The 12,232-nt window shown below is 34.4% G+C and overlaps 1 protein-coding gene across 1 annotated transcript; it reads left to right on the forward strand.

The window, feature by feature from the left end:
* Positions 1–2,302: 2,302 nt before the first annotated feature.
* LOC109064113 (solute carrier family 26 member 10-like) lies at positions 2,303–12,142 on the forward strand. The gene is made up of 18 exons (XM_042751136.1): positions 2,303–2,864; positions 4,471–4,581; positions 4,777–4,934; positions 5,065–5,229; positions 5,370–5,522; positions 5,741–5,823; positions 6,363–6,510; positions 6,615–6,728; positions 6,927–7,004; positions 7,244–7,339; positions 7,450–7,556; positions 8,424–8,493; positions 8,661–8,840; positions 9,996–10,050; positions 10,160–10,248; positions 10,335–10,389; positions 10,469–10,575; positions 10,697–12,142. Exons 1-18 carry the CDS (start codon positions 2,600–2,602, stop codon positions 10,733–10,735), a joined length of 2,073 nt encoding a protein of 690 aa, XP_042607070.1. The 5' UTR covers positions 2,303–2,599; the 3' UTR covers positions 10,736–12,142.
* Positions 12,143–12,232: the final 90 nt, after the last annotated feature.

Raw genomic sequence — 12,232 nt, forward strand, 5'->3', positions numbered from 1 at the left:
TGGTTGGCTTTTGCTTTGTCTTTAGCAATACAGCCACAGTGACAAAAAGAGCTTACGAAATTAATGTCTAATGCTGATATAAAATGTTTGTGTAATTTGGGAACAATCTGTTAAAGAATGTATGAGATAATTAGTCATAAAGTTCATGCACTTTAGCCATGCTTCCCTCAGTAAGAGAAAGCATTCATTTGAAGTGTTGGACTGATTTTTCTGTTACATCAAAATGCATGATTTTTATAATAAATTATTATATTTGATAAATTCTATATTTGGTAAATTTAAATTCTAAATGACTTCTCTTGTTCATATTGCTTTGCCAAAATCTCTGTCAGTCAGTAGCAGTTTAATTTTAGTATTATTGTTTTAATAATTTTTGTTAATATTTTAAATTAGATTTTATTATTATATTTAGTTTTTTATTTAAAGTTTAAGTTTTAGTATTTTTTGTTTGTTTTTGACATTTATTATTATTATTTTTAAAATATACATGTATAGGTTTAGTTCATGTTTATTTTATTTCAAGTAATTATTATTATTTAATTATTTTTTTAATTTGTAATGGATTTTTTTAGTTAATGCTAATAACCCTATGTTAAGTAATCTGATATACTATTAGTTTATATATATATATATATATATATATATATATATATATATATATATATATATATATATATATATATATAGCAGCACCACCTCTACCAACAGTTTGCAGTGTGACAGTAGACAGTCCAGTCAGAGCCAACGCAGGTGCGTGGCATTCTGCACGAACCAACAAAACAACATGCAGGAAGAGGATCATTCATGCGTACTAATACTGGGCTATTACCAAAACAACCGTTCCATTTATATTGTATTGGTCTTTGTTTTATGGGTTGGACATTTTGTGAGATTGCAATCTCAGGCACCCATGACATTGTCTAGAGGTACAAATGGCAATGGTTTTGTTGGCTGAGCCAGAGCTGGAGTGATCTCCACCACGTTCACACTAAAACTCAGAGGCTCACCCATTTTTCATTGCGCTTTAAAAACGTAAGTTACTCTTCAGACAATAGAAAATACTTGACGATGGCAAAGAAGTACATTCAACTGGTTTATTCCAAACTGACACTAGGCAGGTTTAACTACTACCCTTAACTACTAAGTAGTCTTAAAAGTAGGAATACTTCACCCAGACATGAAAATTTGCTTAAAATGTATACCTATTTAGATAAGTTTGTTTCATTATTAGAACAGATTTGAAGAAATGGATCATCCACAGTGAATGGGTGCCATCAGAATGAGAGTTCAAACATCTGATAAATGCACCACAATAATCCACAAGTAATTCATACAACTCATTGCGACTTGAATGTATGACTATTTCTGGGCATAATCTGAATTCATAATCCATAATAACGCTTCCTCCATTAAAAAAAAAAAAAAAAAAAAAAAAAGTCCCCTTTTGTCTTCTCACATCAACATCCACCAACATATTTGTTTAGAATTCTGGAATGTTTTTGCTTTTAAATAGTGCTTGATCTGTGCATATTTCTCTCCTGATTCAGACGAGTCTATTTCTACTATTTCACTGGAGAAAGCAATATTATGGTTAGAAGACTCGTATCTTAGCCAGAAACAACAACGTTTATTACAAACATGCAGCTTTTCCATTCAGAGCTAATTCATTTAATGAATTTATCGACTGGAGCCGTGAGGATTACTTGTGGATTATTGTCATGTTTTAACTCTCATTCTGGCAGCACCCATTCACTGCAGAGGAATGGTGAGCAGGTGCATAATGCTAAATTTCTTCAAATCTGTTCCGATGAAGAACCAAACTCATCTACATCTTGATGGCCTGAGTATTTCTTCAACAAATTTTCATTTTTGCATGAACTATTCCTTTAATGAAATAAAAGTACACAGTGCATGCTTACCAGAGTCATATTGCGGTTTGATCAGCGAGGCAAAGAAAACATATATGATTACGTTTCACAAGGCAGCTTCGGTTCTTCAAAGCCCAAGAAGACACTAAAGGCAGGGAGAAATCGACCCCCTTTCGGAAATGACCACCTCTAATAATCAGTAATAGTTGTGGTTTGAGGTTTCAACTTCACCCTGTAAACAAAAGCACTTTGATCATCATGCAGATGTCGCACAGAGCAATACATTGTACACTTTCTATACACCATGACTCATCATGTCATAGACATGAAGACAGAGTCTGTTTGAAGAGATACAGCCATGATTAGGAGGAGGGACTATGTGTTATGAGCAGGTCTATGTGTTAAAGATGAGAGTGTTCATGTCATTGTTTGTTTTGTAAAAAGCCTTTAGCAGTAGGAAGACATAACATTGAGGTTTTTCAAGAATACACAGAGTCTGTTTCCTAAAAGTAGGATGTTTTTTGCAGTTTGACTTTATCTAAAAAAAAAAAAAAAAAAAAAAAAAAAGACACTGGTGTTCAATTGGCTCCAGTACTTGACAGGAAAATACAATTGTTCCTGATGTCAAATTCCAGCGACTCCTGCTATAAATGAGGGGTTGGGCACTTGTTTGGAGCAGTTTAACTCTGAAGATTATTTACCTTGCTCTCCGAAGGACACTTTAGGACAAGATGAGCGCATCAGTGGCCGTATATAGAGATATATACACTGAGGATCGCTTCAGACAGACGTATGGTACGGAAGACCAGTCTAGAGGGAGAGAGCGGCTCCGCGACAGACTGGCGCAGAGATGCAGCTGCTCTCAGGTGGACTGTCTTCACCTGCTCAAGAAGAGACTGCCCGTGTGCAGCTGGCTGCCAAAATACAAGCTCAAGAAATGGCTTTTAGGAGATATCATAGCGGGACTGACTGTTGGAATAGTACACATTCCCCAAGGTAAAAACAACAAAAACTTTAATTTACGCTATGAAATAGGCTGGTAAAGAGAAATAGATAGTGCGAGAATATGAAAAAAAGTTATTAAATAAAATCAGGTTAGGATCATTCACGTGAACATAGTTTTGGACATTACAACGACTTTGACGAGAGAAACGTAGCCTATAAATCGAAATTGTTTAAACACTGTATATGGCTGGCTACTTTGATATAAACTCAAAAAGTAGCCTATAAAAATATTTGTTTATGCAAAAATCGTTATGTAATTATACATCAAGTAAATTATATAGGCTACATTTTTTATATTTTTAATATGTTCTGTTTTTAATAATAACAGTTTTAGTTAGAAAATGTTACATTTTCACACTGTGTAACTTTATAAAAATAATTAATTAATTAATAGCCTAAATAAAGTCTTATAACATCAAGTTAGAAGATAAATAAAATAATTTATCTGCGACTTGAATACACTTGAGTATAAGTTAATAATTACTTTAAAAAGGTGTTTTCTATTGTCAAATATATATATATATATATATATATGAAATATAATATGCTAATATGAAGTATATAGATATTTTTTAAAACAAATATCGTCGTTTTCTTAGGAGTAGATTCGACCTGAACAAAACATTTAACAAATCGGTTAAGCATATACGTTTTTTTTTTTTTTTTTCTTTTCTTGTCACATGACAGCAATATGGCGACCTATGTTCTTTTTTTTTATTTTTTATTTTTTTATTGAACAACCATTAATGTACAAACAACTTGGCCATATCAAAACACATTACACATTACAATTTTAAGTATAGGTAAAAGAGAGAGAACAGAGAGAGGGGAAAAAATAAAAATAAAAAAAACGTGAAGTTTTTTTAAGGGGTTTTCTTGTCGATTATATAATCCATAATAATAGAAAACTGAAATAATGCATTTTTCTTTTTCATCATTTTAAGGGCTTTGGATCATTTCATAATTTTAAGGGCTTTTGAATACAAAACAAACTCATTAAGAAATGCATAAAAGGCAGTTTTTTCAACTTTCAAGGACCTAGATTTGTGAATATAAAATTTTCCCAGCATAAGAATGCTATTGACCAGAAAATCATCTTTGTTATTGTTCAATACAAGTCCACAGATAATGTCTTTTAGGATGAAGCTGTCAAGGTAACGTACCCTTGGGTAAAGCTAGTCATGAATATCAGACCATAGAGCATCCACATACTTGCAATGAAAAAATAGATGATCCGTAGTTTCAATGTATGGCGTCCTATGTGTTGTGTTATACTTGTGGGGGTCAGTTTGAGATTGTTGACTGATTAAAATAATAATAGGCCTACTACTAATAATACTCATAGTAATATTAATAATAACAAAACAACAACTATAATAATTCTGATATTAATAACATATTCATAATAGAAACTGCATATTTAATTGGAATCAGAATGAGCTCTATTGCCAGGTATGTTTATACGAGGAATGTGTTTTAGTGAAAGAAAAAATAAGACTTTGAATTTAAATTTTAATGTAGTTTTAATTTAGTAGATGAAATATGCATCATGTATTTGATAAAATATAAATGATAAAACATACTGTTTGTTTGCTAGGAATGGCCTTTGCTTTGTTGACATCAGTGGCTCCTGTCTATGGCCTTTACACGTCCTTCTTCCCTGTAGTTCTCTATATGCTCTTCGGCACTGGTCACCACGTTTCTACAGGTAAAAGACTTTAATTTACCAGAGTTTAGCACTGTGGAAAAACTGTTTCATTTAAAAAAGTGGTTCTACAAAGTTTCCACAAATTTGTATTCCCAAGAATGCTTGAATATTTACAATGTTATTAATCTGCAAGTCATGTCAGTCAAGTTTAACCAAGAAAATGAAATATAATTTCTAGAGTTTGGCTTTTTGTAGGTACCTTTGCTGTGTTGAGTTTGATGACTGGTTCAGTGGTGGAGCGACTAGTTCCTATCCCACTCGCTCTGAACTCCAGTAGCCCAGAGGCTGCAGAGTTTGAGGCCCAGAGGATTGGGGTGGCATCAGCTGTAGCATTTCTCTCAGGCATAATGATGGTAAGAAATTTTTTGCTGTATTTAAACACATAGCATCCATGTGTTTTAGTTAACCAGTTTGTTGTCTGATGAAATGTTAGACTCGGACTACAGAATTATGATAGCATGTTGCCTGTTTTTATTGTCCCAGCTCTGCATGTGCGGGCTCCAGTTGGGTTTCCTTTCCACATACCTCTCAGAACCAATTGTTAAGGCATTTACAAGTGCAGCTGCCTTCCATGTGACTGTCTCACAGCTGCAAAGCATGTTGGGATTACGGCTACCCCGATATGCTGGTGCCTTCTCTCTTTTTAAGGTCAGAAATAGTGGAACACAGACTGTTTTTTCTGTTCTGTTAGTAGTGTAATAATTAATTAAAACTGCTATAATTTTTACTGTAGTATCTCTCACTATTACTGAGCACAGATGAGTCAGTAGCTCCTTTTAAACCCCCAGACTCTGGCATCAGTGATGGAGAATGTGCCCCACACCAATTTGGCTGAGCTGGTGATCTCACTGCTTTGCCTGGCTGTTCTGGTGCCAGTTAAAGAGGTCAACTCACGCTTTCGGGAACGTCTGCGCACTCCCATCCCCGTGGAGATCATCACTGTGAGTTTGCACTCCTCAACAGATATTTAGAAGATTTAAAACATCTCTGTGAAATGTCTGAATTACAGACATAAATAAGCACATTAACTTTTGTACAAATATTTGTCATTCACCACCAGACAGCTAGTCCAGTATAATGAGAGTTTCATCATCACCCCTATTTCTACTGTTGTCTGCACTGTGAAAAATAATCTTCCATTCTCTTGTGGCTCCTGCAGGTAATAATTGCAACAGGAATTACATATGCCTTTTCCCTGGATTCCAAATATGACATACAGATAGTAGGACATATTCCAGCAGGGTAATATATTGTTATTGTGTATATATACATATATATGTAATAGTATATAGATAGAGAGACCTACCTGCAAAGCTACAGTACTGTTAAAATTTTGAGTGACTTGTGTAAAAATGTTGTAAAATTATGTCATAAATAGATTTGTCTTTATCAATTCAATTCTATTAACTAAATTAATAGCATCTTGGAGACATTGCCACAGTTCTTCTGGATTTAGTCTGTCTCAGTTTGTTCCGTTTCTTCATGTCATTCCAGACAGGCTGGATGATGATGATGAGATCTGATCTCTGTGTGGAGCACTGGCTGCTGTCAGACTCATTGTGCAAACAAAAATCTCACTGGATTATTACAATTAATGGCAAAATTAATGTTTGTAAATGTAAACTGATATTTCCTACTGACACTCTACAGCAAAAGATAGAAATAACGGACTTAAAACCATTTTTAGCTGGTGAAAATATTAGTGTTCTAATAATTTTGGCCACCACTGTACATGTTTTATTATAATTTTGGCCTAAAGTTTAATTTTTACTTTTTTTTAGATTGCAAGATCTGTTTTTTATTGTATTGTTGACCGTTCCAGAAATTGCCGGTGACACAGTTGCTATCACTCTTGTTGCTTACGCTGTGTCTGTATCTCTAGCCATGATTTATGCTGATAAGCATAGATACTCCATTGATCCAAATCAGGTAGATACTATATTAATAATCTCAAATGTTTTCCTGGGTTTGACTGTTTGAGCATAGATTTGTAATTATCATTAAAAAACAATGTTCTTTCATTTTTGCTGTAGGAGCTTCTAGCACATGGGATCTCCAACACTGTGTCATCTCTGTTCACATGTTTTCCCAATTCAGCCACACTGGCCACCACAAACATACTGGAGAGTGCCGGAGCTCACACACAGGTACTGGTTTGTTTGAGATCACCTCTGTTGTTCTTATTCCATGTTAAAAAACAAAGCAATGTTATGCAGTAAAGGTCCCGCTGAGATAATTTAATGAATATTTAATGCTAGAAGTGTAAGTTGAACATTTTTCTGTACAAGATTGTCAAACATAGTAGGAGTTAAATACAATAATATCCTTTATGTGTACTTCACCAGCTCGCGGGACTGTTCACAAGTCTGGTCGTTCTTATTGTACTTCTGCTAATAGGACCTCTGTTTTACTTTCTACCCAAGGTAAGACACATTTGCAATGAATTTGACATATTTCAGAATGAAACAGTGTTTTCTTAAAAATATTATTTTGAAAGTCGCTTTGGATAAAAGCGTCTGATAAATGCACCAAAATCAATGTAAATATTGACTTCTAGGTCACAGACATTTGGTAACAAAAGAGAATTGTTCATCTTTTTAAGAAATTAATCAATATACAGTTACCTTTAGCATTACTGTCTCTCTCCTTTCTTTTCATCCAGGCGGTGCTTGCATGTATAAATGTGACCAGCCTGAGACAGATGTTCCTGCTGTTTCAGGATCTTCCAGACCTTTGGCGAATTAGCAAAATTGACTTTGTACGGTTTTACCACCTCTCATTCCCAGATGAGCGCTAAATATGTTTAATTTCTGAATGAAAATGAGTCCAGCGGATTCATTTCAATTATTGTTACGTATGTTTGAACAGATGGTGTGGCTTGTGACCTGGCTGTCAGTAGTTGTGCTAAATGTAGACCTGGGCCTGGCCATTGGGGTGGTCTTCTCAATGATGACAGTTATATGTCGTACACAGAGGTAAACATACTGACACTTTCCATTATGACTACTTGGGCTTTCATATACTAACTCCATGAGATATTTAGCATAAATTAGAGCAAGGTTTAATAAATTCAGGATCATAACCTGCACTAAGAGGAAATTATTATGATTTCACTCGAATCTGTGCTATAAACACATAAATGAGTGAAAAATATTCTGTTAGAAAAGATTATCAAAAATTATATAAATAAAAATAGATTAAAACCCTATGGCTAAAGGCAGAATGAATTTAGCTCTATACCTGTTAAAAACATTCTAAGCATATTTTTCCAAACTAATTATGACCAAAACAACACCATGTAACATGTTGGAAGCAAGAAATTATTTTTGTATCGCAAGCAATAAAATTACTCCTGAATGTATTTGCTGAAGAAATGCATGCGAAGGTTTCACATTAAACATGAATTGTTGTGTAATTTAATATTCATAAGGGTTTTGAAACATATAACATGTAAAAAAGGGATCCTCTGGGAAAAAGATTGGGAACCACTGAATTAGAGTGTGTTTATCATTCTGGCTGTATAGAGATAATGATATTAACAATCCAACTAGAGCAGCCCCAGTGAAACAAGGTATTGAGTACATAATATAATTGCGATTGAAACTACCTAATTAGATTTGTGTATTTATCTGCTTTAATAATCATGTTTACTACATCCTTTAATTATGCGTTCCAAAGCTCAGGGGCTAAATAAAAACAGCGATCCAGTATCCCTTACAGACCTCTGTGTTCCAAAACAACCTTCCTCTCCTGGCGCATATGAAACTCACATTTAAGGAAAGGGGAGATAAAGTTGAGACAAAAAGATGTCCCTGAGCTCATAGTAAACTTTCTGTTTTCAGGGCCAACTGCTCTGTGTTAGGAAGAGCTGCCAACACAGAGATTTACAGATCCATCAACAACCATAATAAAGTGAGTCAACAGTCATCATATTAAGTTTCTTTTCTTATTACCACACGTAATTTACTATGATTAGAATTGGGCCTTGTGCTTTTGGAATTTAAATTGATTAACCATTGCTGCATCTGTCTTAATTACATGCTGTGTTGTTATACCCTCTTCATCTCTCTGTACTGTAGTGCTATGAAGTCCCTGGTGTGAAGATCCTGACCTACAATGGGCCCATCTACTATGGAAACCGTAGCTTTTTTAAGGCTGATATGGTTCAGCTTCTGGGCCTCACCCCTGAGAGGATACGCAGCCGAGAGAAAGCCCTAAAGGCCATTGAGAAGAGAGAGAGAGAGGCCATTAGCTCTGTAGTAAGATGATCAATCCATCAATTTATATGTAATACAGATTTAGGAGTTTATTTTAGCTTACTTACCCCTGGCATTTTATGTTTTACATTATATCTGAATGTTCATAAGCCACACACAGAGCTGTTGTAAATGCACAACTGCACATTTTGTGTCGAAGGCATAGTTCACCCAAAAATGAAAATTCTGTCATCATTTACTCACCCTCATGATGTTCCAAAACCATAAAAATGTGGTTCATTTTTTTAAACAAACAAACAAAAAAAAGATATTATATTCTCTCTCTCCAAAAGTCCAGATAACCAAAACTTCCCAAAGAAGATCCCAAAATAATTAATTTAGTCTTCTGAGCTTCCACTTTGCCATATGGCATGTGCCCTATGGATGTGTTTTTATCAGTTTAGATAAATAGAAGCCTAAATTAAATCTGTTCATCATATAAAGCAGGGTTTTTCAAATCTTACCCTCAAGGGCCAGTGCACTGCAGAGTTTAACTCCAACCCTGATCAAACTCACCTACCTGTGATTTTCTAATGATCCCGAAGACACTGATTAGCATGCTCAGGTGTGTTTGATCAGGGTTGGAGCTAAACTCTGCAGTGCACTGGCCCTCGAGGGTAAGATTTGAATAACCCTGATATAAAGTGATCATACACCTCCACATGACCTGGATAAATTCATTTTATGATGCCCTTATGAACTTTTTGATCTTGGAAGTCTAAACTTTCAATGGAGGGACAGAAACATCTCAGATTTTATCAAAATATCTAATTTGATGTTCCAAAGATTAAAGTCTTATGGATTTGGAACAACGTGAGGGTGAGTAAATGATGACAGAATTTTTTTTGGGGTGAACTGTCCCTTAAATGAGATGTGTTGCACGTAATTATATAATTAGAATATTGAACTACATAACTTGGTGGAAGAATTACTTAATGTCAGCTGTTTCTGTGGTTTTATTTTACTTGCATTGAAGTGATTTTAAAATCTAGTGGCTTTTTGCTTTCATAACCTCTAAAAGGCTTTACTTGTGTTAATGCCTGTATTATTGTATTGATATGTCTTTGCCTTGATATTTTGAAGATTTTCTTCTAACAACAACAAAATAACATATTTAAAGAAATCATCTGATTGGATAACTGTACTTTTTTTTTCAAGGAACAAGGAGTTACAGACAGTTCATTTTCTTCAAAGAATGACTTGTTCAGATCAGGTGCATTCCCACTTGTTCAAGTAATACCAAAAATCACATTAAAGAGTCTTTTATTTCAGTTGTTTCACTCCTCCATGTTTTATTTTTTATTTTTTATTGTTTACTGCAGAGATGGCTGAGGGTGAAGTCGAGGCTGTGTTAATAGACTGCAGCAGTGTCATTTTCGTGGATGTTGCTGGAGCTCGGTTATTCATACAGGTCGGACTGTATAGGTTTTGTTTAGACACCCATCAACTTTGTCATGAAAAATGTCTCATGTTTATGGTACTTATATCCTTTCACAGATGTGCATGGAGTGCCAGAAGATCGGAGTACGGATATACCTGGCTAACTGCAATGGTGATTTTTCACATATACTGTATACTTAAACAAACCTTTCAAACAATTTCCTGAGGGTAATATTTTCTTTCTCCTGTAGAGAGTGTACTGAAGATTCTCACATCCAGCGGGCTGATGAACTACATGAATCCTCAGCATATTTTTGTTACAGTTCATGATGCAGTGGTCTACATACAACAGCAGCGGGTATGTTGCAAAACCCTCTTCATAAATGTGATTTCATATCTCAACAAAGCAGCATATTTTATGTGCTAAACTGTAGTGTTATGACACAATTTCATTTAAATTTCATCATTTGGTTTGACAGGAGAAACCTCCTGAGAACAACACAATGGTGTGGGTGTGATCTATATGACACAAAGTAATGCAAGACTGAGACTCAAAACAGGACCTAAAGAACCAGTTGGTGACTTCAAATGTGTCGGAGATATGACTTAAAGTAATTCCAGCATTTATTTCGATTCTGCATGCTGTGATGAGTTTGTCAGGGCTATCAGTTAACATATTACAGCTGTAGTGGCTGTTGTGTTCATTATATGCTAAAGGCCTGTTCATACCAAGACAAATGTTCTGTGAGAAAATTCATTGCCATAAACATTTTAATTTAAATGAACGACCAGTAATGTGTGACCAGCACAAAAACTTTAATGTTATCAGTGCAATGGATTTTTTATGGAGAGGTGTTCTAATCTCTTTTCCATTGCACTGGTAAAAAGAAAAAAAAAACACAGGGTCAATTGATAAGATTCATGCTTTTTGACAGTTTCCCAGAGCCACTGTTGTTACATAAAACATTATTTTGCCGATCGTCAGTTAACAGCTTGGCTCGCTTGTCTCTGTACTCTTGTATTTGGTATTGGTTAATAAACACCATAGTAGATACAAAGATCTGAATGGCTGTTTGAAAGCATGTATATATTGTTTGACTCATTTCCTTTGCCATGACAGAAACCAAAAATGCAACTCTTTGTGTACTGGAACAGCTTGTGTTTTTCAGCTTTTATAAATGCCATCTACTGTCAGAGAGTGAAACCACATTTTTATTCAGCCTCTGTGTGTTTTGAGCATTGGTCCGAATATTTGTGCCGAACATTCTTGTTGGTGTGAACCGGCCTTAACATTACCAACCATGTTTAACAGCAGTTTAATGATATTTCTAGCACTGCAAACCCTGTGTGTAGGCAAAAAAGATAAAATATGGTTATTTTATTGATTATGTATGTCTAAATCTTTTCAATTTATCAAAAGTGGCTGAATGTTTTTTTTTTTTTTAATGAAAATGGATGTTCTGATCTTATATTGTTGCCATTACTTTTAAAGTATACATAAATGCTGTACATGTTACTAAAATGTCCTTCCATAAGCTATATATTATTTATGCAATATTCATATTTCTGGTAATTATTACATGGTAAAAGATTACCAAGAAACCAAACCAAGAAAAAGAAGTATTTGATTTAATTTGAAATAAACATTTTCTGTTTCACTGGACAATTCATTTTTCTTTTCAGTGTCATTTAAAGTGCAAATTATAAAAAAAATAAAAAAAAAATAATAATTTTACTGTATCCTGCTTGCCTCTATTTAACCATTTTTGGATCAAAGTTTGGTGATTGTATAAACTCTTTTAATTTGTAGAGTAAGAGTTTCTAAGTCTGCAAGTAAAATACAACTGACTATCTTTTTATAACCTGTACCTTGACCTGATAAAAAAAAACACTGTTCAAACACAGACTAAAAAATTCTCAAATCATTTTTCTGTTTAATGTTTGATGTCTGCATTTTTTCCTGTGGTATTTCAAAGACCACTCTCATGAGAACACCGTTTTTTATTTAAAGCTCA

This window comes from Cyprinus carpio, chromosome B23 (assembly GCF_018340385.1).
Source record: "Cyprinus carpio isolate SPL01 chromosome B23, ASM1834038v1, whole genome shotgun sequence".
Lineage (NCBI taxonomy): Eukaryota > Metazoa > Chordata > Actinopteri > Cypriniformes > Cyprinidae > Cyprinus > Cyprinus carpio.

Excerpts from the sequence above, each read along its gene's own strand:
- LOC109064113 (XM_042751136.1), top strand. The coding sequence starts at position 2,600 with ATGAGCGCATCAGTGGCCGTATATAGAGATATATACACTGAGGATCGC. Across the intron at positions 7,557-8,423 it reads GTTATATGTCGTACACAGAG|GGCCAACTGCTCTGTGTTAG; the intron begins GTAAACATACTG and ends TTCTGTTTTCAG. Across the intron at positions 10,390-10,468 it reads ATACCTGGCTAACTGCAATG|AGAGTGTACTGAAGATTCTC; the intron begins GTGATTTTTCAC and ends TTTCTCCTGTAG.